The sequence below is a fragment of the Apodemus sylvaticus genome, chromosome 20, assembly GCF_947179515.1.
Source record: "Apodemus sylvaticus chromosome 20, mApoSyl1.1, whole genome shotgun sequence".
Taxonomy (NCBI): domain Eukaryota; kingdom Metazoa; phylum Chordata; class Mammalia; order Rodentia; family Muridae; genus Apodemus; species Apodemus sylvaticus.
This window is the reverse complement of record NC_067491.1, coordinates 15,129,810-15,156,816: the sequence shown is the minus strand read 5'-3', so window position 1 is coordinate 15,156,816 and position 27,007 is coordinate 15,129,810. Positions and strand designations below refer to the sequence as shown.

Here is a 27,007-nt window from a genome sequence, read left to right as displayed (position 1 = left end):
CATGCACATTTATTTTTTATTTTTTCATGCACATTTAGACAAGGGAGAATCGGAAGTGTTTCTTGAGGCAGGCACTTCATCTTTCCTGGTCCGGGAGTGTCTCTCCCAGGCCCTGAGTCTGGGAGATTCATGGCACAGGGAGGCTGTTGAGGTGAGTACAGGGTTGGTCCCTTGTTAAATGGAGAAACAGCAGGAAGTTGGCTTTTCCCGATGCTTCAGATAATACCCGCCATTTCCTGTTCATCTGTCTTGACGCCCTGTCCATATCTGTTTCTAACGCATGGGAAATTTTTTCTATTAAAAAAGTGACCCATGATCATTTGAATAATCTTATAATTTATTGGAACTTTGGCAGAGTGGTCTTATCATCATATTTTTATTCTCTTTATTTTCCTTTAAGTCATTCTAGGCAGAGCATGAAGAGGAGAGGAATGAAAGCAAGAGGAAGGGAGACGGAGAATAGGAGAAGAAATGAAGATGATGATGATGGTGGTGATGATGATGACAATGTTAATGATGATGATTTTTAGGAATTTCAGAAAGAAGTCATTGCAGACTGACCTGTCCATACCTGCTGCCCTGATAGAGAAGGGGTCAGAATATTCTAATTACAATTGTTCTGTGCGCTCTAGGATGCAAGTAGGCGCAGGATACTGCACACAGTGGGGTGGAATATTTTTCCTGAGTCCCAGCGAGTCTTCCTTGCAGACCAAGTATGCTCCTGGCCCAAGCCCAGAAGCGACAGTGCTGAGAGAGCTTCCTGAGTGGAAAGAGTCCTCCGCTGTCTCTGGATCCGTCACTGTGCAGCAGTATGACCTGGGGGACGTCAGGTTGTCTTTCCGAGCCTCGTATTTCTTACCTAGGGAAGCAGAGCTACACGACTTGACAGGTTATTATAAAGATCAAATGAGATGAAATCTATGTGGTCCCTTGAAAATTATGGCTCGAATGAATTCTGTGATTTATGACGGTCTACGGAACAGAGGAGGCAGAAGCTTCAGGTGACAAAATGAGCAGATCTGGGGGAGGGAGAGGCACAACGTCCCCGCAGCGGTCCTGTGCTACCCTGTGGCTTTGTTTCCAGAAAGTTCTAATTGAAGATGACAGTCATGAAGAAATTCAGACAATTGCTTCTAATGTTCATGGAGAAATGAAAAGACAGACCGGGTGTTGTGGCCCAGCCAGGGCCTGCAGATGCACACGTCTTTCTCCCAACAGTGACTATGTTCATGCAGTTAGTGCATGTGCATGTGCGACACAGGTGCAAAAGCTGTGTGTAGTTCCAGAAGCAGGCTCAGGAGAGCAGGTTCGTGGATGCCAGAGACCAGCCTGAGCCTTTCCAAGCAGGGAGGAGGGAACGAGGCCCAGAGAGCAAAATCCCAGCAACTGAGACGACTTTTGGGCAGTCCTTGGGGTGTCTGAACAGAGGCACCTCATTGTCCCTGGAGGGTTGGGACTGTGGAAGAGCTGGACCACGGGCTTCAGCTCTGATGTTAGTGTGAGACAGCAAAACACGGCGGGCCGAAGGCTGTCCTTGAGCGGTGTGGCTCCTCTGACTTCTTCCGTGGCTAAGTCTCACCTTAAGGTGGAGTTGGTCGCGAATTCCCTTCCGGGTGTTTATCTCTGTTGACAGTGTGGGCCGCTGGAGTAACGGGCACGGAAGTGGCAGAAATCAGTGTCTGTGACTCACTTGGCTCTTGTCGGCCTCTGCTGAGAAATAGAGGAATTTTGATTTTACTCTGCAGGTGACCTTGCTCGGATTGCGTCAAGAAGTTGTCGAGACAGGTTGCTGAAAACAAGACTCTTCACCAACCAAAGATGGCTTTTCCCCAACAGTTCCAAGGACTGCGCGAAAGTCGTCTCCAGTTGCTGGGATTTTGCTCTCTGGGTCTCGTTCCCTCCTCCCTGCTCGGAAACGCTCAGGCTGTTGTTCTCAGGCTTAGGTGTGCGGCCCACGTCCACAGGGGCTATCTCAGAGTCAGGCTTAGGTGTGCGGCCCATGTCCACCGGGCTATCCCAGAGGCAAACCTTTGTTTTCCCCTCAAACCCAGGGGCTCATCAATCCCCATATTCTCATCTCTATTCTTTGCCCCCCTCCCCATTCTGTGAAGAGAACAGTACAGGTTTCCTTCTGCTCTGACTGGCTCCACACCTACCATCTTAGTGGAAACAGCAAGAGACATGCAGGGAAGACTTTATTCCTCCTAGGCCTGGCAAGTCTAGGACTAATGTAGCTATGGTCAGCCTTGTGATTCTGTTTTCAGATTGTGCCAACCCCTCCTTAGCGCCTGCAGATTTTTACCCCACGAGTCTTTGTCTAAGTGCTCTTTCCTTTCTCAGGGATCTCCGTGGGCCACACGTGCTGTCTGGATGTGTTAGTTAGATGTGTTAAGCCACTTGAACTGGTCCTGTGCACTCTTTGGGATGCAAACAGTCCCTAAAACCTCTTCAAGTTGTTCAAATTAAGGCTAAGAAAAAATATGTTCTGTGTCAGAGGTCATAAGCTAGGGTGACCTCTAAATTTTGCACAGCAGTGGCTCAAGAATTGGTAGGGCAGTCTACACAGATGGCATTGAGGACCCTCGTGGCTGCCGCCGTGGTGCCAGGGGCTTCCCACTCGTGCCCAGGCAGTCTCTCTGGCTTTCCTTATTGTTGTCACCCTTCCCTCTTCCCCCTTCCCCCTTCCCCCACAGAGAGCTATGTGGTAGTCATTTTATGTGACTCAAAGCTGAAGACAGCACGGAACACCGAGCAGATGTCCACTAGTGGCACACGCTGTGTATAAGGTTAGAACCAGCGTGCTTGCTAAGATGAGGCCTCGCACCAGGAGGGCCATGCCAACCCCTGATGCACCCTGGTTTAGCCATGACCTAAGAGGAGACTCCTGAACACACAGTGAAGATCAACTCAGACCACTTCCTGGGAGCAGAGAAAGCCCCGGGGCTATAGTCTGGTTTAGAGAAAAGGGGTGTGGGGCTGGGGAGCTGAAAATGTTCAATTGATTCTGAGGATCACCCCAAAGATATTCAAGTGTGAAACACAGAGAAGAGAACAAAAATATGAACACACAGTCTGATGACTCTCTCGCTAGATAAACACTCCTGTACAAACTGCGGGCTGAAAAAACATCCCAGGAGCTCCCACTCCTCCTGTCCTTGGCTCTGCATAACCCAGAGTTAAACACTTTGATAGATCAGTTTCGCCTGCTTTTTTGGGGGGAGGGGGATCTTACACGAACTTCATTGCATGGCTTGTATTTCTCTGTATTTTTGTTCAACATCTGTTTAACACATCCATCTCTATTCTTGCATGGAGAAACAGAACACATTTTCGTTGCCCTATGGTATTCTAACATGCCATCGCATGATGCTTTATCTGTTTTAGTGGTTTCAGTTTAAGGTGATTAGGAATAATGCTGGTGTGCATATGTTGTATGTATATGCTCTTGGTATAAAAACTCATTTTCATTGCGTATGTGCGAAACTGCATAGTTGGGTCAAAGACTTTGTATCTCCTAGCTGCACTGCCTCCGAAGATGCAGTATGTATCTGAAAGGATGTATTATATGAGAGAGAATAAATAAATAAAACATTTTAAAAATTAACGAGAAAACAGCAATATTTCCACTTGCCAGAAACTAATTATTATAAAATACAACCAACCAACCAACCAATCAATCAATCAACCAACCAACCAATCAATCAACCAACCAACCAACCAATTAATCAACCAACCAACCAACCAACCAACCAATCAATCAATCAATCAACCAACCAACCAACCAATCAATCAATCAATCAAAGAGAGGCAGTAACAAAGGGCTTGCTAGAGTCTTATTTTCTGTGATACTTGGAATAACCCTTTTAATTTAAGGGATTCTGGTGAATGGCTTCTTTCTTTCTATTTATTTTGAAACTTGGTATCATGTAATGGTCCAGGCTGGCCTTGACTTACTAGGTAGCTCTGGGTGACCTTGAATTTCTGATCCCTTTGCATCCACCTCTGAGATTATAGGCATTACATATGAATCAGATTACATCTGCTTCAGGCTTCTTGCTTTATAGAACTGAATTCTACCGAGTGAGTCACACCCCCAACCAGAGTGTGTAGTTTTTCACTTTACATTTCCTCGTGCTGATTAAATTAGCCTCCTTACCTATGTTTGTCAGACAATCTCTTTTGCAATGTGTATGTCTAAGCATGTTTTGTTTTTCCTCATTGATTTATAAGATTTTTTTTAATTAAAAAATGTATTATGGATTTGAGAATGCTACATTGCAAATATCTCTGGGATCATTTTAAATAGCAACCTACTTGTAGTGCCTCTCTAAAATGGAAAGTGTTGGTGGATAGTTATTGCCCAAAAGAAAAAGAAAAGACTGCGGTTGTAATCGTGGCCCCTAACACCACACATTATGATTTTTGTCTGAAAAAAAATGTGAAAGAGTTCCTGAATTAAGACATATTTCAAAAGAAGGAACGAAGGAAAGGGGATAATTTGACAAGTGAGAGTGCAGACTTGTGCTGAGGTTTCAAGCGAGGAGCAAGGCTCAGTGGCGGTGCAGATCTGATCTCTGCAAGACAGAGCACTGAGTTCTGTTTCCGAATCTCTAGCTCTTGACTCTCAAGTCACCTGTTCTATATCTTATTCCTAAAGGAGCGGCTCACGAATGTCACAAGCTTCTCAAACATGACACTTGACAAGCAACCTTGAGAAATGTACGCAGAATGGCAGCCATTCCAGAAGGTTGGTGATGCTGTAGTCATCTTTTTAATAGAGTGATGAGAGTTACAGGCATAGAGTTGGCAGAACTAAAAGAGACCCCCACATTCTCTATGCTGCCTTTCTGCAAATAAAAGGTCAATCTCCTACAGACCACAGGACCTTCTGTAATTCCAATAGATGCAGGGCTTCTGGCCAATGGAGGGCTTGTGTTGCTGCTCTTCTTCAGTGATCAGTAGAGGACACCAAAGGGAAGAGACAAAGGGGCCATAATGACACTGAGTTATAAGACCTGAATTTAGTTCAGAATTTTTCATGATGGCCAGTCAGCTTTGGGAAAATGACAAACTTAAATCTCTATAATTATAAAGAAGGGGATAAAATATCCACCTTTAATGCAGAGACTGTTTGCAATGATATAGGGGATCAGAGTGCATTTTCAATAAATATCCAATTGCCCTTTCAACAAGGGGGCCATATTTAAAAGTCCACTGGGCATCAGCCATCGCCCAGTGAGCTCAGGAGATGGATGTGTCAGGAACAGGAAAAGGACATCAACCCTTAGGAGTTTTCTTAGTCAACATTCTACTCCAGTGTTTCATGAGAGCAATAAGAGAAAGAAATAAAGGAAGAAAAATAGGAAGAAGTTAAAAATAGGAAGAAGTTAAGTTACTCTCACTTGCAGATGATTCTACAGCTAAAAAAAAAAAAAAAAAAAACCAAACCCACAAAACAAAAAAACCTAAGGACTTTACCAATAAACTCCTCATTCTGATAAACATGTTCTTCATAGTAAGATATGAAGTCAATACGCAAAACTCAATTCCTTTTCTACACATGGATAGTAGAGTCACAGAAGACCAAGGAATAAGTCTAACCAAGGAGGAAAAAAAAGACCTCTACAAGGAGAACTTTTAAACCTTGGAAGAAATGTGAAGACATTCAAAGACAGATAACATTTCATGGTTACAGATGGGCAGAATTGGTATTGTGCAAAATGACTTTAGGGCTGGTGAGATGGCTCAGGGGGTAAGAGCACTGATTTCTCTTCCAAAGGTCTTGAGTTCAAATCCCAGCAACCGCATGGTGGCTCACAGCCGTCCATAATGAGATCTGACACTGTCTTCTTGTGTGTCTGAAGACAGCTACAGTGTACTTACATATACTAATAAATTAATCTTAAAAAAGAAAAAGAAAAATGACTCTACTAGCCAAATGGCCTACACATTCATCATAACACCCATCAGAACACCAGTGATATTCTTCACAGAAGTAGAAGAAAAAAAACCCCAAAAAACCAAAAAACAAGCAAACCTGAATTTTATATGGAGCACAAAAGGTGCAGAAGAGCCAGAGAAACCTTAGGTAGAAAGAACAATACTTGAGCTGTCATAATGCCTACTGGCAGTTTGTACTACAGAGCCAGAGTAACACAATTTATAAGATAGTAACATGGAAACACACACATAGACCAATGAGACACAGGACCCGGACATAAACCCACACTGCTACAACCACCTAATTTTTGGCCATTGTGTTAAAAAAAATTAAAGAAAAGCCAATCTCTTCCACAAATGTTGCTGATCAAACTATGGTCTTGTTGGGAATAGTGCTTTTAATTCCAGCACTGAGGAGGCAGAGGCAGGTGGAATCTATGAGTTTAAGGCCAACTTATTCTACCTAGTAAGTTCCTGGCCATGGGAGCCAAATAGTGAGATATTATCTCAAAACAAAGCAATCAGAGAAAAAAACCAAAACCCTTGAATATCCACATGTAAAAGCAGAAACTGTATCCATCTTACCTTGTTCACAAGACATAAAACATAGAAATGACCACAGGGAACTATAGAGAAACATTTGTAGATCTGGGCAAGGCAAGGACTTTTGGGAGAGAAGTTGAGAAGCCCAGGAATATTTTCAAGAATCAGAAAACATGATGGCATGAAACTGAAGGCATTCATACATCAAAAGAGACAATTACCACAGCAAAGAGAAAGTCTCTATCGAGGGAAAATCTTTTTCCAGATGCTGACCTAACAGGAGATTAACAGCTTAAATCATTACTTCCCCACAACCCCCAACCAAACACTAATCACTCTGTCAATGAATGGGCAAAAATATTTGAACAAATAGTTCTTGAAACAAATCCGAATTGTCAAAAGTGCATGGAAAACTTAGTGCAGCCTCCTTAGTCATCAGTGAAATGCAAATACAGAATACTAAACCTATACAGGGAGCCCGTCTTGCCCTGGTTGGAATGATTCTCATTAAGAAATCAAACAACAAATGCTGGTGAGGATGGCGGGAGAGGAAACGCTTAGATACTGTGGGTGGGAGTGCAAATCAGCACAGAAATTATGCAAATCAGTATAGAGGCTCCCCAAAGTAAAAACACAAGTACCGTACAGCCACGCTGTCCCATACCTGGTAGTCAAAGTGAGCATACAGAGACACCTGCTTATCCCGGCTTATTGTTGACAGCATTTACAACTGGGGAGTTCTGGAATCAGCCTCAGTGTCTGCCAACTTACTAAGGGGTAGAGAAAATGTGTCGGATACATGTGGGGGAGTATTGTTCAGCTATAAGGAACAGATCTGTAGTAGTATTTCCAGGAAGATAGATGGAACCAAAGACCATCATGTTAAAAACAAGCCATATCACAAATTGCATAACAAATGACACCCATGAAGAAGTATGGAGAGGGTCCTGATCCTGGAAAGGATTGATCTAGCATTGGAAGGGAATATAAGGACAGAGAAAAAGGAGGGAGGTGATTGGAGAAGGGATGGAGAGAAGAAGGTTTATGGGACATATGGGGAGGGAGGATCCGGGAAAGGGGAAATCATTTGGAATGTAAACAAAGAATATAGAAAATAAAAATATTTAAAAAATAAAGAAGAGGAAGAAGAAGGAGAAGAAGGAGAAGAAAAGGAGAAGGAGGAGGAGGGGGAGAAAGAGTAGGAGGCAGAGTAGGAGGAAGACCGGGTAAGAGGAAAAAAAAAAAACAAAAGAAACAAGCCATATGACTTGACCGACATCTTAGTTAGTAACGTCATCAACATGTTGATAACCATGTGACTTCGCTGCCATGTTAGTTAATACAACCACATGGCATAAATTAAAATGGTGGTGCCCGTATATCTTCCTGCTACCACTGAGACCTCTTTGAATTTACTGTGCCAAGGACATTCAGTCACTACCCAGTCCTTCCCTTCCCTTCCCTTCCCTTCCCTTCCCTTCCCTTCCCTTCCCTTCCCTTCCCTTCCCTTCCCTTCCCTTCTCTTCCCTTCCCTTCCCTTCTCTTCCCTTCTGTTCCTTTTCTTTCTCCCTCTCTCCTCCTCTCCCTCCCCCTCCCTTCCCCTCCCCCCATCTTTCTCTCTCAGTTTTTTTTTTTTTTAATCATTTTGGTTTTCACCTTCCTGGATACTTTCGCCTTCCTGGATGCCCATGGGATCGTGGAAACAGGAGGTCCAGGCAGGCTGTGATGAGGTCACTGCATTTCCTATATCATGTAATATCAGACCTCAGTTGTGGATTTGAAAAACAAAGTTGACACATTGTTTTGCATGGTATGTTTACTGGTTTCTAAAGGTGACTAAGATTTCCCCCAGTCTCTCGTGCCGTCAGCACTAGACAGCAACCAGTGGGAGGTAATACTTTGGGCTGGGTAGACCCCGAAGCTTGTGTGAATGTGCAGCTGCTGAGGCCAAGTCTTGGGAGAAGACAAATCCCGAGCCTGAAGAAGTGAACACTAGACAAGCTGCTGTCATCAGGCAGCGTCAGAGCTGGTCGCTAAGAGGGTCGTTCAGTTTAGGCTGGAGGCTGGCGAGGCGGCTCCTCTGGTGTCTCCGAGCCTGCTTTTCTCTAGCAGAGATAGCAGGTTCCTTCTTTCTTTGCTCTTAAGTCTGCCCCATTGAGCCCAGGGTAGGCCTGTTTTTGTTTTTATTTCCCAGTTACAGAGACATAGTTGGGCTAAGAAAAAAGAGGTTGATGTTGTCTCTCTATTTATTTTTTGTTTTGTTTTTGTTTTTTGAGACAGGGTTTCTCTGTGTAGCCCTGGCTGTCCTGGAACTCACTCTGTAGACCAGGCTGGCCTGGAACTCAGAAATCTGCCTGCCTCTGCCTCCCAAGTGCTGGGATTAGAGGTGTGTGCCACCACTGCCCGGTGCCTCCAAGTTCTTTTAGATGGTACTGTTTTCTGTGTTCTGTATTCTCTACATTATGGGTACTTCATCCAAACTTACATGAAGTCAATTATAATATGACCTTCCTAATTCAATACACTCTTACTAGATAGCCTTTTAAAATGGAGAATTCACTCTGAGTTCTTAATGTGCTTCCTTCTGACTTAGACTGGAAAACACAGTGGGGACTGACAAATTATAAACTGGAGGGGCAGTGTCAAAGAGAATGTTTAAGGGAACATTGGAGGTTCAAGTCACCAGGAAGATGAACAAAGAAACAGAGAAAAAAAAAAAAACCATGGTCTCAACGTAAAGCAGGGAAGTACATAGGTCTTGCTACAAATCGTAATGGTGAACACCTAGCTTATAAAATTATTAGAAGTCAGGTGGTATGTGAGACTTATTTACTCCAGAGAACTTTTTAATGATGGATCCTTAACAAGTGGGAAATGACTGACCAGGCAAAATGCATAAAGAATTCATCATCACTGAGACTAAATGCAGAGAGAGTTCACTAAAGGCATACGGTGTTAAAGAATTATATCAACAAAGACAATAATTCAAATAGGCTTCCCTCCTTTATGGCTGCTAATGAGGAAGCAGAGGATTAAGGTGTCCAGGACCAAATGGGTAAGAGAAGTCACTAATACCATAGGTGACCCCTTCCCTCATTAACAAAGAATCAAGGTCTAGGAAAATCTCTGTAGGAGGCTCTGGAGAGGAAGATAAAGAACGTCTGGAAGATATTCCAGCATACTGTCTTCTGTCTTACAGATGGGTACTCATCAGGCAAGGCTCCCCTAGACTGTGTCCTCACCCATTAGCAGCTCTCAGATCCACAGGACTGAAGAAAGGAACGGCTGTTTTCTGCACTCAAGCTTAGACTAGTTGCTAATGGGAAAAAGTGGCCTCTAATGGGAAAATATCAATTAGAGCAATTTGTTGTTCTCTAGCTTGGTCTCTTTGTAGTAGGGAGGGTATTTATTAAGCCTTTAAGGTTGTCTGCCTCCATTTTACAGACACAAACTAATCGATTGTTGGCATAACATAAACAGTTGGTCATGTCTGCTCTAGCCAGTGAGGGTCCTAGGTTAGACACTGATAAAGGCAAATAGTTTTTTGTCTTGATCTTCCTTGATTATGGATACTGGTTAGCATTCACCCATGAGCCTATAGAGTGCCATCGGTGGTGGTTAGCACTCACCCATGAGCCTATAGAGTGCTATTGGTGGTAAGCCCTTAAAAATTAATTATTCTGTCTCTTATTGGACTCTACAAGGAAGAACGTATTTCCTACCCCTTGCCAGTTCCCATAAGACACATCTGGACAAATCTATACAGGTTATAAGGAGGACAGGTGCTATGTGCAGTTCCAGATGGTTATCAGTGGACTCAGTGGTTAGCACGTCTCCTGTCTAGTAAGAACCGTCCTGTTCATCTGTACTAAGAAGCAAATGTCTTCCATGCAGACACTATACTGATGAGCTGCCCTGTGCTATTAGGACTCACTGGGAAGCTGTCTTTAAAAATGGGGAATTGAGTCCATTGATGTTAAAAGATATTAAGGAATAGTGATTGTTGCTTCCTGTTTTTTTTTTTTTATGTTATTTTCATGTTTGTGTGGGTATCTTCTTTTGGGTTTGTTGGAAGATTACTTTCTAGCTTTTCTAGGGTGTAGTTTCCCTCCTTGTGTTTGTATTTTCCATCTATTATCCTTTATAGGGCTGGATTTGTGGACAGATATTGTGTAAATTTGGTTTTACCATGGAGTATCTTGGTTTCTCCATTTTGGGGGATTGAGAGTTTGGCCTGGGCTGGTATTTGTCTTCTCTTAGGGTCTGTATGAGATCTTCCCAGGATCTTCTAGCTTTCATCGTCTCTGGTGAGAAGTCTGGTGAAATTCTGATAGGTCTGCCTTTATAAGTTACTTGCCCTTTTTCCCTTACTGCTTTTAATATTCTTTCTTTGTTTAGTGAATTTGGTGTTTTGATTATTATGTGCTGGGAGGACTTTCTGTTCTGGTCCAGTCTGTTTGGAGTTCTGAAGGCTTCTTGTGTCCTCATAGGCATCTCTTTCCTTAACCTTACCACTTTACTCTTTAATTTTCCATGAAAAGTGCCAATTTTAATGTGTTTTTCTATATATCTCTTCTATTTTATCAGAAATATTTTCCATGTAAATCTTCAATTTTATCATAAAATGTTTTTACTTTTTCTTTCTTTCTTTTTCTTTTCTTTTCTTTCCTTTTCTTTTCTTTTCTTTTTTTTTTAACAGAGCTGAGGACTGAACCCAGGGCTTTGTGCTTGCTAGGCAAGGGCTCTACCACTGAACTAAATCCCCAACCCCTACTTCTTTTTCAATTAAAAAAAAAAAAAGAAAAGAAAAAAGAAAAAAAAGAAAGAAAAATGGTATTTGTCTGTCCTGCTTCTGATACAACACACTTATCTTAAAATGTCCTCCAAAGCCCCCTTCTGAGTCAGGCGGTCCCTCTGATTCTGTGACACAGAGAAAGGACAGTAAGGAACTAGTGGTAGACAGGGATTGCATTCCTTAAGGGTGGCTAAAGGACAGGAGGAGGGGTGGGTGTGGGAGGGAAGGGAGATGGTGGGAGGACTCAGAGGAGGGGGAAGAGGGGAAACTGCTGTTGGGATGTAATATATGGAAGAGGAATAAATACATGAAAATAATAAATGAATGTGTATTTAATGGCTCTGAGATGATGACAATGTATTGTAAAGTGTCGATACTATTTTTTTAAATGTTGTTTGTTAAGACACGCTGATAGGAAAATGTGAGTGGATATTAGGGAGACGTGGGAAGTTACTATTAGTATGCTATATATATGCATATATATGTGTATATATATGTATGTATATAATATATTATATAACACATAAAAAAGGAGAGTGGATGAAGGGCAAATTATTTCCAAGAGCAATCGCTACTGTTTACCTCATGTAGAAGAATGACCAGAGTAAGGCAGTGGAGATACTTATCCACAGAGAAGACAGAGAACACCCTCCATCACCACCACCACCACCACCACCCTCCCCATCATCATCATCATCAACAAACTTCAAGCAGTACCTCCACCATCAGATTCTTAACAGGGCTTCCTTAGTTGATCTCTGCTGTTTCTTAGTTGATATTTTGCTGTGTATCTGTTGCTTCTCTCTGCTGCCCACGCTCACTTAAAACCAAAAGCACCAGATTACTCTCTGGACTGCATTTAAAAGGAGTTCTGACCATCTTGAGGTTTCTTTAAAGTTTACTTGGGAACTTACTAAGCCCATACTTTGGTAGAATCCACATGGCTAATATTAATTATGTGGTGCTATGTATGTAGTTTGGATTAAAGCCTTTTTTATTAAGCCGGTGCCTCATGGCATGGTCTTCTAAGCCTGTCTGCTGCTGTCTCCTGACGTCAGCTACTATGTCTCCCTATCTGTCTGTAAAAGATTACCACGCAGTTGGGCTTTTAGACTAATAATGCCCCTTCTCAGAAGGAGGGCGTGGGTAGGGTAATTGGACCTCGCCCGCAGCCACCCCTCAAAGCCAGAAATACTCAATTCTGTGCTATTTGTGTGTGGCCTTGAGATCTGTGGAGGAGCTAGAGAATGCAGGTCGGGGGAAAACTGGGGAGAAGGGGCTTTACCTTTGTGACTACGGAGACACGCTATCATCCGGGCTGAGTGAAGACTCTCTAGTGTGTCTGCTTTCACACCTCCTGTGCTCCTCTCAGTAACCCCTTACCTATGTTTTGTAAATAACCCCAATAAATTCACTGTTTTGTCAGGGCAAACCCTTGGCAGAATTGACTATTGATTGTCACTGGGGCCTTATGAGGAGGAATAGACATCGCTTAGTACTCTCCACAAAATCACCATCACAACTGGCAAAAAATAACAATTTGCATATGAAGATTAAGATTGTTGGATGTCTCTGGAATGGGGAAGAAATCCGGAAAACTTCTACAAGTTAAAAATGTCTGAATAAATTATTTAAGATGTGTAAAAGACAAGACTGAGAGATGACATGTATGATCTTAAAATTTCCGAGATCAAAAGTCAATCAAACTTCCGCCTAAGGCAATTATTGCCCTGATCTTGGTAACAAGTACTTCTGGCTTAAAAAACAAAAGCATTTATTCAATCAAATTTTACTTAAAAGTTTGAATTTTGCCCAACCTTTATCTACAAAGAGACGGGTCAATACAGAGGAAAATCTTCCTCAGCACTTCCTATGAGGCTGTGGTCGAGAAAGACCTTTGACTTACCCTCACAAAGATGAAGCAAGAGGAAGATGGTAAGAGAGAGGCTAGAGAGTTCAGAGGTTCTCCTCATGCCCAAGTGACTCCTGAAGATCAAATACCCAACTGACTTTGACCCAACAGAAAAGTCTAGCAAAAGATTAAAATGATTGGCATATATATATTAATATTACTATTATTAATGGTTCAGAGTATTACATGGCTCAGATGTGAAGCTTAAACCCATATGAGCAGTTGTTCGGGCACTGTTTCTCACTAATGATTTTCTTTTGATAAGGAAGATGGTACTCAGCTATAAGACTTTAAGTCAGTGGTTCTCAGCCTTCCTAACACTGCAACCCTGTAACACACAATTCCTCCCATTGTGGTGACTCCCAACCATGAAATGATTTTCTTGCTACTTTATAACTGCATTGTTGCTACTGTTACACATCAAAATGTAAGTATCCGTGTTTCCCTATGATCTTTGAGGGTCAGGACTGCCCAGCTGAGAACCACTGATCTAAAGACTCCCTTTGCCATGCAGTGGCTGGCTTCTGTGCTGACTTGGGTAGAAACAATGTTGCTCTTTTTCTTACATCCTCCATTCCTCTTCTCCAGGCAGCCTCTGAGATTCGCTACTTTCCTTCTCTATTTTTTTTTTAAAACTCTGGTTAAAAAGTATCCTTAAACTTTCTATTGCAACCATTCTTAAATTCTTTTGTCAACCAGACTAAGAATTGCAAGAGGGGACCCTGATTTCCCCTGTATCACTTACACACTGATTTCACTTTTAGAAGTCTGTAGACGAACTGGGGTATTTAGTAAAAGTTAATAAGCTTATTTTCATAATTCAGTGGCCCTGCTCTTGGATAAATATTTCAAAAATGCTTTACATTTTTATTATTGATTTCCATGTGTCTTGCTGTTTCCTGTGCACGAGTGCAGTTCCCATGGAGGCCGGAAGATGCAGTGCTTCGCCAGGGATTGGAGTCACAATCATTGTGACTCCATGTTGTGTGTGTGTGTGAGTGTGTGTGTGTTGGTAATTGAACCGTGTCCTCTGGAAGAACAGCCAGTGCTCTTAACTACTGAGCTATCTCTTCAGCCCCTTAAAAAATTCTTTTTGAAATACATTGAGAATGGCTCAGATGAGGCTGTTTAGTGTTGCAAAGTCTGCTTTCTGAGCAATTGGAGGCTATTTTAGGTGCTTATCATAGAGAAATGAGCAGATGACGTGTGGTGGATATAAAGTCTGAAAAACTAAGCTTGAAGCAGGGGCTACACATAGCAACATGGATAGAGCACAAGACCATAATACTGAGTGGGAAAAGAGAGGCAAGAGAGAAAAGGCAAGAGAGAAAGCTGTTCCAATAAAACAAAACAGTCGTACACACCAAACAATACCACTTGTCTTAGAAGGAAACATGCATAGAAATGGGTATTAAACATGTGCATGAACTTGTATAGAATAATGATCATGCACATTGGGATGAGAAATCTGGTGCATACAAGCCTTTTACCAGAGATGGCTAAAGTCTTTCTTCTCTTATAGAGAGCAGTGCTTTAAAGATTGCACTCCCAGATGTAGATTTTTATGCATCTGCTGAAGAATAGAACATAGATTTATTCGTTAAGTCAGTAAAAATCTATTCACCAGATGCAGTCTGCCAAGCACCATTCCAGTTACTAGGAATGGTCCAGAGAACAAGGCAGCAACAGCATTCCTTCTGGATGGGGATCCTGGTTAGCTCCGCCCAGCATCAGACCAGGCGAATTGTTGCCTAGATCTAAGATCACCCATGAGTAGATCTTATCTGGGAACATGATGCTGATGTGATTCTATGGGGGGATGACTTGAAAATTCAAAAAGAAACCAGTGGAAAGTAAGTCTGTTGCAATCAGAAATTATTCAGTATATTTGCCTCTTGCCGCTGTTTTTTAAAAAGCCATCTACGTGCTACATCTTCAGTCTTCCCTAACAGCAACCACTTTTGAGATTCTTTTTACAACTGTTCAGAAACCCACATAGAGCTCCAGATTACATTATGTTTCGGTGAATCTTAGTCAAACTCATGAAATCCCCATCTATTAACACTCACATTGATGGATTGTCTATTGGAGAATATGACACAGGAAGAATGTGAAACAGAGGTATGCTACTATTAAATTGCTTTGCAATTTTTTGCCATTATATTTTTTTCTTCCCTCACAGTTACTTATTCCCCATCCAGAGACAAGAATGAAGCTAGTAAGTAGAATCAGATCAAAGTCCAATTTTAGAAGAGTCAGGAAGGCAAATTAAATCTGTTTTACCAATGGTGGTAAATTATTTAAAACCACAATTCTACAGATTCATTTAGTATGTATTTAACGGTCCCCTCCTAAGGGTGTAGCATTGCTATAGTCAGAGTTACAAAGATGAAAGTGGCAGACTCTTCTCCAAAACATATAATTCATGGTGTCAAAATTTATTTTCCAATGGAAATAAATTTATGTATGTTTTTCTGTTTTCCAGGCCAACTAACAAAAACCCATCTAACCTACAGAATTAGCATAGTTTGAGTGCTTGTATTATGACACAGGAGTCTGGTCAAAGATCACCATACTTCATACACTAGACAATCAGACATGAAAAAGTCACTTTTTTTTTGGTCTTGGGATCATAAACAAGCCCCTACAATGTCTATTACTTGTTTAAGATTTTTTCCTAATTTATAAAAATATTTCTTAAAATGAAAGGCAAACATAGCATATATTTATAACATGGTGTTTTGACTACACAGGTACGGTGTGGAATGGCTAAGAGGAGCTAATACCAGCATTCACCAACATGCTGATGTTTTCTTCTGGCAAGTAGCCTTGGAATCTGTGCCTTAAGCAATCTTCAAGCCTCTAATATAGTGTCAATAACTGAAGTCCGCTGCCGCACATCAGCGCTCTCAAGCACACTTTCCTCCATTTGGAGTTTTATGTTCTTTGATTGACTTCCCAACCTCTCACCTCCGGTCCCCTATGACCACCTTTCTACTTTCTGTATTTATGAACTCAATGTTTTAATCTTTTTATTAAAATATTCACACAATCAATGTTTATGTATGGATGTTTCATCTACGTGTATGTCTGTGCATCAAGTACTGCCTGGTACCTTGGGGGGAGCGGGGGCAGGAGAGGGTGTCAGATGTCCTGGAACTGGAGTCAGGGGTGGTTATGAGTGAGTCACCACAAGGATGCTGGGAATTAGACCCAGGTCCTCTGGAAGTGCAGCAAATGTTCTTAAACACTCGCAGGTCTCTCTCTCTCCAGCCCCAATGTTAGTGCTCTTAGATTCCACGTAGAATAGAGATCTGATGGTTTCATTCACTGCCACCTCCCCTTTGGGTCTTTCTGCTAAGGCTACATCAAAAAGCCAGAATCCTCAGACTGCTTTGACTCTTCAAGTCTGCACCTCTCAACAGAACAAAATTCTACAGTCGTCTGGGCCCTTTCTCCAGTGTCCCTTGTAAACACTTTTGATCTCAATTAGCTGAAAGGAGAAAAATCTCATCAGTGATTTTCATGACTTCGCATTCTAGTCTAGATGTAGGCATTTGCGTGTTAGAGCTGCTCTTCCTACCCGCTCTCACTCCTTAAGAAAGAATTTCCTAGTCTAGTTGTAAGGTGCTACCTGGGGTTCAATGTACAGACAATGAATTCATGTCAACATACAACAATCCCCATATTTTGCAGATTCTCTTCTTCAGCTATCCATCTATATAATACAGGTTATTGTAAGGTCATTTAAAAATAATATTTTGAGACTTGTGTTTGCACAAGTAAAATTTCAGAGTGAATCATCAAATGTATAGTATCATTTTATTACAAATCTATGCTTAAAATGTCGACTAGATTGTTCACTATTGATATTTCCAAACTTAAATTGATCTTGGCTATAATTTTGTCAGTAAAACCTTTATGTTTGCATCTACCATAATTGTTTGCTCACTTAAAAATAGTGTCTGGATGAGAGCATTCTGTGGGGATGAGAGTTGTGAGGAAGGCCAACACTTACTTTTTAAAGCTAGTTATAATGTATATTTTTCATATATTAAAAAATGAGATTTAATTATTTTAAAAATTGAAATAATCTCCAAGTTTTCATTATTCTTATTTGAAATAAGCACAGAATATAGGACATGGGTCTTCTATTTCTGGTCACTTCTAAAGAGATAAGAATCTATGAAGTTGGTGGGAAAATGAGTCCGTGACCAAAATGCTGACTCAGTACCTACGGAAGATCAAAGGCTGTTCTGCTCAATCAGAAGCTACTACGGCAAAGCCATTGCTTTCTTTGAAAACCATGCAGAGTTTAGACAATTTCTGGGATTCTTGTGCAAATGCACCTTCTAGGCCCTAACAGTGACGTTTTAGGGAAGACTTTGCGTCTCAAGGTAGGAAGGCTCAGAGGTGGCGTCCTGTGGCCTCCTATGGTGGTTAGGCACTTCTCAGAAGACAGGACTGGAAATTAGATAATGTCTGATGTCATATTGTTCACAATACCAAAAAAAACCCCTGGTGTCCCAATGGCTATAAAAGCAGCAGCTTCTGCCTCTCCTGTCACAAGCAGACACCTAAACAGGTAAGCACTCAAGAGAGAATTTTCAGAGAATTTTCTGCTTGGTGCCATGCTACCTGACGAATGTGTTCCCCTGATGGTTTTGCCTCCTGCTCTCTCGCTAACAGGTTCTCCTCCCGGTTATCAATCTTCGACACGTGTGTGATCCACGATGGCTGTCCTGCAGAAATCTATGAGCTTTTTCCTTCTCGGGACTCTGGCAGCCAGCTGCCTGCTTCTCATTGTCCTGTGGGCCCAGGAGGCAGATGCGCTGCCCATCAACTCCCAATGCAAGCTCGAAGTGTCCAACTTCCAGCAGCCGTACATAGTCAACCGCACCTTTATGCTGGCCAAGGAGGTACGGCTGCGCCTCTCTTTCTCTCCATACCTTCTTGGGATTCATGTAGCCCTTGCCATTTTCTTTGAAGCACTCGTAATCTCTTCAGGGGTACTTTATCTCCATAGGTCTCTCTACCTATGCTTTCTGTGTCTCTTTAGAGTATCTTTTTCTAATTTTCAAGGTCTCAGGACCTTTTCCTATTTTGGCCTTCAGGATGCATATACTGAATTTTATCTATAGAGGAGCATTTAGAAAGCCACCTATTCCTGCAACACTTTTCATATCTCTGCTCTCTTCTAAACTCATACTCTCAACTTGGCTGCTCATGAGACCCACTGGGGACATACGTCTCTACTTACATGCTTTTTTCCCACCTCCTTGTCATCCAGGCACTTAGGGTTTTCTCTCTTCCAGGCCAGCCTTGCAGATAACAACACAGACGTCCGGCTCATCGGGGAGAAACTGTTCCGAGGAGTTGCTGTAAGTTCTCAGCGTGACGAGCAGGGAGCGGATCTACTCAGCGTTCGCTGCAGTAGCTGATGGATGCCCTGGGATGTTCTGTAATATATGACCCCTGCTGTTTCTGGTCTATCTGCAGGCTAAGGACCAATGCTACCTGATGAAGCAGGTGCTCAACTTCACTCTTGAAGACGTTCTGCTCCCCCAGTCAGATAGATTCCAGCCCTACATGCAGGAGGTGGTGTCCTTCCTGACCAAGCTTAGCAACCAGCTCATCTCCTGTGTAAGCCTGGCTCTATCTACCTAGCCTCCTTTCTCTTCCTCTCTCTTCCAGCTAGAACCTGTGGTCCTGCCCTCTGTCTCTTCACAAGAGCCAGGAGGTCCTTGGCAACACCACCATCAGAGGCCACTTGCAATAGGGCCACAGAGATTTAGCTTCAATTGAGCGATATTTTGAGTTTGTAGGAGTGAAACCTTATTTGTTTTACCTATGGAAAGAAAACAACTCAAGTTCTGTGTGATGAGAAGGATGTTGGGAACTGTGAGAAAAAGCTTAGATATAGAAACAGATCCACTGAGTACAAGTACTTGTGGGGAGGGAATGGCTCAGAGGAAAAGTTGTAGGGAAGGAGAGAAATGGAAAGTCCTCATGGTCGGGGTGTGCAAAACTCACTCCTTTTTGATGTGATGGAAAGTTAAGAAAAATCAGCGTGTGAGTTTGATGTCTCCAGACACCCCGCCCTATGGAGCACATCCATGAGGAGCGGGCAGACCGAGGCAGACCTGGCATGTCGGGAAGGCGCCGCTTCTCACATGAGAAACTTCATGCTCATCTCTTGAGCTGTGCTCTCATCTTTGATGAGGCTTAGCTTAGGTTTCGTTTCCACCGTTCTTGCTACCGGTGGAAACCTCAGTAGGATTCCCCAAAGATGAGGACAGCACTTCTATAAGGAGGGGAGGGACCTGGATTTCAGTGTCCCAGAGAACGAAAGAGCTCAGAGAATCTAGGTCAACGTGAAATCTAGGTCACTGTGGGCAAAAATGACTGAACGCCTCTATTCCAGGTGAATGAATGGTCACAGGCCTCAGATATACTGAGGTACTGGGCTTCAACCGGACAAGGCTCTGTTAGTGAGTCTGCTTTTATTTTGCAGCACATCAGTGGCGATGACCAGCATGTCCAGAGGAATGTAAGGAGACTGAAGGAAACAGTGAAAAAGGTACTCTTGGCAAGCAATAATATTAGCAAACTATAATACTAAGCCATTCAACAGAAGCACGGGTTTCTTTCTCCACTTTCCGGTCCCTTCTACTTTGTAACATTGTGCTTGTTTACAAAGCAACCTGTAATTAGTTTAGGTTGATTGATTATTTAAGAAAGTCAGTTCCCACCGACTCATATAATCTGCATTGAAGCTAGAAAGCTTCATAGAAGCATGCATTGAAAGCTAGAAAGCTGGGCACAAACTTACCTGATGTGATTTTTGAGCTCACTAAACTGATGCTCTAAAATCAACCCAGAACAACAACAAAAGGGCTGGATTTGCATATAGGACGGATGCTATCACTGGTATTAATAACTACCATCTTAATTAAAATATAGTGCCTTATAGCTACCTATTTAAGATTAAACACAAGAGGGGATAACCTTCCAATTTATTTGACCTGGTTTCAATAGTGTAAAAATATCAGTCATGGATTTATTACATTGTCATGGAAGTATGAGTTGGAAATCCTTTCCTTACTTTTTAACCTTCATTTCTTAGTTTTTTTTTTTCCTTCACACCCTGATCAAGCCACTAGCGAGCACCTATCTGCTGAGAGCTATTGTATGATTTTACAGCAAACAACATCGCTGCGTGGCCTCTTTGGGGAGGAGAATAGTATAGCAGGAGGCTCAGGTCAGCAAGTCTGACTCACCCTGAAGCCCGAGGCATGATTGACAGCCATGAAAGCGAGGCTCTTAGCAAGTGGGTGTGCTTAACTGCTCAGAAACAGGAAGGATCTGGTTGATGGAATTATCAATAATATATCTAATCTCCTCTCATCTCCTTCTTCCATCGCACCTAAATATTCTCTTCTTCTTGTGCATAGTCTGACAAACACGACTGTTTTCTTTCCAGTGTTCTTGGCTTTGTAGCTTTTCAGTGCTCTGCCAGTTCTTGTTAGAGGGTTTGTTACCTCAACACCTGGGCTTGTATGTTAGCATGCCAAAGGCACACACTCCCGAATGTCTGTGTAAAAGGTTATTATTCATTTACTTTGTCTTTGGAAAGGCGAAGCCTGTGTGAGAAAGATCTCACAGGAGATGGATGTTTTCTGAAGGAAAATGTCTTTTTTTTTCTCTTAAAAGCCTTAATTCCACTTTCAGTCAATTTCAACTTTTACACCATGCTGCCACACGGGCAGAAGAGTGTTTAGGCTCGCTCTCTTGGCTCTAGAAAAAGCACCGGTAGGAGAAGGAATGTTATGCAGAGAAATCTGTTAGGGAGGGGAAACTGGTCAGGGCTCCCTGACAATGGGATGAAGACTGCGACTGGTGTTAAGTAGGGACAGCGGAGGGCCAGGGCCGGCTCATGCGGGAGAATGGAGGGAGAATGGATCAGAGCCAGGGAAGATAGGCTACAAAGTTTCATAGGGTTGGGAGTCTTTAAGATACAAAATAGCAGGCTTGGGCATCATCACAAAGGAAGTCTGGGAAGGCTGCAGCTTCCGAGGAAGGCGGGAAAGGAAAGGAGAACAGAATGTGGAGGATTTGAAAAGCTACAGATCCTCTGTGAGAGGATTTTTCTTGGAGCTATGGAGAACAAGGGTAGTGGATTAGGTGCATGGCACAGGGATTGGCTTTGCCTTTGGAATCTGGGATTTGTCTCTCCATCCAGGTTGAGAGCTTCACCCTTTTTGCCCTCAAATGGAGGAGGAGCGAAAGGATGTTATTGACTCTTATCTGGAGTTTTACTGGTTTAAGCAATGCAACAGACACTTCGGACCTCCTCTTGACAAAAAATGGAAATTTTTCCTATTGTTTGTCTTGTTTTTTTCTTTTGTTAAGAAAGTGTGCGTGGGCAAAGCCCGACTGCATGGGTCCATATGTGTGTCTTTGAGTCAAGGCTTTTGAGTTGAGTGCTCATCAATAGTTGGTCATGGTCAGGGGGAGGGCTACATGTCAGGTCAAGCCCTGCTGGCTTAGCACTTAGCATCTCAGGGTCTCAGGATGGCTTTCTGCAGCACAGCACGGTTAGGAGTGGAGCAAATCTGTTTTTCCCAACCCCCACTAAAATTTACTTTTAATTGACAAAGGAGTGTGTATTTTGTGGGATACGGTGTGATAATTGACCTATGTGGGCATTGTGCAAGGCTCAACAAGGTGGATTAAATAGGCCCAACAACAGCCTCAGGGGTGTGAAATGCAAGTAAGAGAGATGCCTGTGGTGTCCTCAGGTCAGAAAGGCATGATTTTAAGGTCTGTGGCAAAGCATATTATGTTCGTGCTAAAACTGCATCTTTTAGAGAAGGCTGATACCTGGTTTTGGTGCTCAGTAAGTAAATGGCACCATGTCTTTCTAACTAGTACCTCCTTAGAAAATGAGACACATGCTCAAAGCGGTTTGTGTTCTGTTTTTATAGCTTGGAGAGAGCGGAGACATCAAAGCGATCGGGGAACTGGATCTGCTGTTTATGTCCCTGAGAAACGCTTGTGTCTGAGCGAGAGAAGCTAGAAAATGAACAACTGGTCCTTCCCGCCTGTTAAAAACAACAATAAGATGCCTGAATGGACTTTTTTTTACTAAAGGAAAGTGAGAAGCTAAACTCTACTATCATTAGAAGATTTCACATGAAACCTGGCTCAGTTGAAAAAAGAAAATCAATGTCAAGTTGTCCATGAGACCAGAGGTAGACTTGCTAACCACAAAGATTCACTGACAATATTTTATTGTCACTGATGAAACAGTATAAAAACAATGTATTTTTTAAAAAGTGTTTATTTCCACAAAGGAGATTACTTCTCTTTCCTTTAGAAAAAAAGGCTACGTAACTTCATTTCCATAACCAATACTTTATATATGTAAGTTTATTTATTATAAGTATGCATTTTATTTATGTCAATTTATTAATATGGATTTATTTATAGAACATCTGATATTGATATATGAGTATAAGGCAAATAATATTTATGATAATAACTATGGAAACAAGATTTTGGGCTTCAATAAACACATGAATTTCATAAATCTTCTCTCTTGTAATTTTTCTCCCTGTAATATCAAAAATATTATCATTGTCATCATTATCCAATATTTCTCATGGTTTCATGCTTGACCTAAAAAATTAGGGAGCTATAGTATTATACTGTTAAAGTTTGTCCCCAGAGGCCTGTGGTTTTGTGTGCATGTATGTGCATGTGCGTGTGCATGTGTGTGTGGCCATGCATGTGAGAGCCAGACGTGGATATTAAATATTCTGCTCCATCAGTCTCTGCCCTATTATTTGAGACAGGGTCTATTACAGAACCTGGAGCATTCCTCAGTCTTCCTGAGGCAAAAGTAATACACTATGTTTGGGTGGGCAAGTCTCTCTGACAATTGGGACTATTATTTATACAAGACTTTTGTACCAGAAATTGGGAAACACACAAAGAGAAACTGTGTATTTTCAAAATCCATACTGTGGTATGGAGGAGAAAGAGGGAGCCAGGGAAAAAACAAAGGTTAGATTAGGAGACATGATACTAGGACAGAAAGTCACTAAGAAGGGAAATTATTGATTGTATATCTATTTTCATAGAGGGTCAAAGACACTAGGTAGAAAAAGTTAGAGACTGTCTGTCTAAAGTGTTTTCTTCTACGGTCTGGTGCCACTTGGGTCGTCACTACCCCTCAGGTCACTTGTCAGTGATGTGTGGTTGCCAGCCTCCCACAGCATGGAGGTGAGGAGCATGGAGGGGAGCCTGTGTGTGAACTGTCCCTTCTTCATGAACAACAGAAGTTAACGCTTCTGGGCTTGCTCTGCAAACATGGAGAGATGATGCAAGAGGAGACAGCTTTACAGACTATTGAGTTGTTGTTATTTTCAGATAAGATGAAGCTGTGGTTTGGAGGAGAATTCCAGCCACAGGCTGGTGGCTTTGGATGCTTGGTTCCATGGTTGGTGGAACTGTTTTGAGGATTTGGCCTTAGAGGAGTTGAGTCCTGGGGGATGGCCTTTGAGGTTTTAAAAGCTCACATCATGCCCAGCCTCCAACCTTCTTATAAGATGTAAGTAGTTAGCGACTGCTGATATCCTACAAGACACATGCATGTCAGTGCCATGCCTGCCTGTGTGTCTCCCACCAGACTCCTCTCCACGATGGAGACTAAGCTCCTGGAACTGTTAGCAAGCCCCCGACTAAATGCTTTCTTTCATAAGTTGCCTTGGTCATGAGTCTCGTTACAGCAGCAGAACAGTGACCAAGACAGATGTTGCTGAAGATGTTTACCGTCCTCTTCCAAGTGAGTTCTAGGACACTGATTCCAGCAAGTTTTTGAGTTTCATTTGTTTTGGACCAGCCTCCTGGAGATTGAGTGTGTGTGAGTGGAAGAATATTGATCACTAAAGCTTGGAAGTCTTTCTAAGAGACTTTAAAAATAAATCCCTTCTGTGATGTCAGGCAGCCTTCGGGAGCAGGGGCATCCATCATGGCTTCCTCTGGTCCAGGCTCACGTTGGATGCTCCAGAAATTCTCTATGTGGATGCTAAAATCATGGCTAGATCTTTTCATGTCTCGAAAGAGCTATGCTCTTTTCTAGCTAGCTCTTTCCTGAGCTGGGAGGATCTCTTCAACAAGTTCTTCTAATAATTTACAAATGTCCTCTCTCCAGTTAGTTGTCTTCTCTCTTCTAAGAGAGAATTTATGTTTCTCACATAAATTAGAAACAGAAGATCAGGTTGGGCATCTTCTGTTGCTTATCAACTTGGCATTGCCCGAAGAATGGAATCCCCAGTTCCCATCGTGACCCTTCGCCACCCTGACTGCTCTTCACCCATGTCTGTCTCGTCTGCTTTATCCATGTTTCTCTCTACCTTGCTTGGCTCTGCCACATGGCAGTCGTTATTTAGCTAAAAATTAGATGTTCTCCTCATCTCCTTCTTTATGAAGAGTACTTACACTGGGTGGTATATTATTTTTATGTAGCGATCTGACCACATTGACATCATGATAGCTGATGAGATTCCATGAGTTTTCTGTGCCGGAACATCCTTTTATCCTCCTTCCGTTCAGAGACAAGGCTGGGTGCTGTGCTAAGGGAAGGGAATTAGGCTGTTTGGCTTCTCTAGCTCCTCCTCTTTCTTCTCCACACCTCTTTGTGTCCAGTGTGACTGAAACAGACTGTCTTTACCAATGTGCGCGCTCTCCGGGTTTTGCTTGCACTTGGTGTATGGACTGGGTTAGCAGGAGGATGAGGAATGAGAACGGGGTCAACACACTGAGCCCCCGAAGCCCTTGCTGGGTCTCTGTTCACACCGGCAGTACAGTTCTCTGAAAAGCCAAAGCTCCCCCAGTTGATCTTTCCATCCCTCTTTTTGCCGTTGTTCTGGTAACTGCTCTCAACCTGTCCCCAGTGGGCTTTCAACTACGGTGAGCGCTACAGAACTGCAGTTTCTTATTGCTTTCCTTTAACTCTTTCAACAACCTATTAACAAATGTAAACTCCTCTCCAGTGCCCAGTTTGACTGTGTCATGACTTCCACGGAGTCTCTGTCTGGTGTACCTGTCACCTTTCCCCCCCACCCCCCACCTTATTTCTGCAGAAGTTTGGGAACCTGGATAAGATTAACAGACAATTGCAGCCAGTCATTAGCATATCAGAGTTGCGTGAAAACTTTCAACTTGCAATAAAACAAAACGGAAATGGCAGTATTCCATTCACTGCTATTATTCACTGCTAAAATTAAGCACGCAGTGTCCTTCTGTGGTTAGTTTGTTTTGTTTTTTGAGTCAGGGTTTCACCTGTGTAGCCTTGGCTGTCCTGGAACTTGCACTGCAGACCAGGCTGGCCTCGAACTCACAGATATCTGCCTGCCATCTGGGACCTTGTGGATATCCAGGGGCTGGGCTCGTACCTCACCGGCTCTAGCGCTCTGGAGAGCTGGCCCCACCTCTCCACAGTGGCAGCCTTTTACCATGCCTGGGGTGCACTGTAGAGGTGTCCCTACTGGAGGGTAAACGGGCGAGGCAGCTCCAAGGGAGACAGGAGAGCTAGCTCTGCCATTCATCTGCTATGAGGTGGCATGTAAGCAGTGTATGTGTGTGTGTGTGTGTGTGATGTTCTTCTCCCCCCTTCTCTACCTGCAGTAGTCTAGAGATTTGACCTGGATGGTATGAGAGCGGAAGAGCTAACGCTGCCCCCTCACTGACTGTAGCACTCGGAAGAGTGGTTCCTCCATCTTGCCTGGGCAACAAGGAGCTGGGCCCGAGGGCGAAGGCACAGGCGAGTCAGCCCCGAGAGTGTGAGATCAGGGAGAGCTGTCCCAGCTCCTCAAAGGGCTGCAGCACACGGGAGAGTGGGCCTGCACCGCACCGTGACTGGGTAGCACAGTGGATCTGCTTCTGGAGGCATGCGTTCGACTGAGCCTTGACCCTGCCTCCTGCCAGTGGTGGCACTGGGTGGCCTAGCCAGGGCAGCACTAAAGAGCTCACCCTGGTGGTGTGGATAAGGGAGAGGCTGCAGGCTGGCCAGCTCAGCTGCCACACGGGCCCAGAGCCAGGGCTCTAAGTTGCCCTACCCCCAAAAATCTCTATCATCTCTGAACAGCTGAGATTCGCGAAAGGGCCAGTCATGCTTATCCAAAGTTTCAGGATCTCCATTACACAGGACAACAACAGGATAATGGGATGGGTCCTGGTGAGGATCTAATATTGATGGGATCACAGAGACCTCAAACCAGACCAATGACTCACTGCAATGAACATGTACTAGTGAAGATGTGTGGACAGAGGGATAGACTGTGGCACACACTGTGACCCACACTATAGCTTCTGCAGGGAGACTATTTTTAGGCCGTGTGTGTGTGTGTGTGTGTGTGTGTGTGTTATTTTTTGGGGGGGGGGAGGTTTCAAGACTGAAGGACAGATCTGAGGGGACAGGGAGTTGATCGGGACTCCGGTGCACGATGTGAAACTCACAAAGTTTCAAAGTTTTTTGTTTTTTTAAAGGTCTATCTTTCCACCTCAAAGATCCAGATTAGAAGTAGATCTTCCGCTTTCAAAGTAAGCAAAAAGTTCCCCCCTCACAAGTATGCCCCTCCATTTTTGTGGTTTAGTTAATTCCTGATGAAGTAATAAGTGACAAATAAGAGCAGCTATCACCGTAGCTTTGCCGGTTATCTTATCCCAATATCCGCAAAATGGACACATTCGCGTGCCATCGTCTTTGCAGGGTCTGCGGCTCGTGTACTTTTTCCTTTGTCAGCGGATGA

The 27,007-nt window shown here is 43.0% G+C and overlaps 1 protein-coding gene and 1 long non-coding RNA gene across 2 annotated transcripts in view; both read left to right on the top strand.

Moving 5' to 3' along the window:
* LOC127670729 (uncharacterized) overlaps positions 1–27,007 on the top strand; it is a 621,253-nt gene that overhangs the window by 112,848 nt on the left and 481,398 nt on the right. The window lies entirely within an intron of this gene.
* Il22 (interleukin 22) lies at positions 17,924–22,255 on the top strand. The gene is made up of 5 exons (XM_052165220.1): positions 17,924–18,109; positions 18,506–18,571; positions 18,690–18,833; positions 19,705–19,770; positions 22,178–22,255. The coding sequence occupies exons 1-5, from the start codon at positions 17,924–17,926 to the stop codon at positions 22,253–22,255; spliced, it is 540 nt and encodes a 179-aa protein (XP_052021180.1).

Coding starts and splice junctions, on each gene's coding strand:
- Il22 (XM_052165220.1), top strand. CDS start 17,924: ATGGCTGTCCTGCAGAAATCTATGAGCTTTTTCCTTCTCGGGACTCTG. Junction 18,110..18,505: donor CCTTTATGCTGGCCAAGGAG/GTACGGCTGCGC, acceptor TCTCTCTTCCAG/GCCAGCCTTGCAGATAACAA. Junction 18,572..18,689: donor AACTGTTCCGAGGAGTTGCT/GTAAGTTCTCAG, acceptor GTCTATCTGCAG/GCTAAGGACCAATGCTACCT.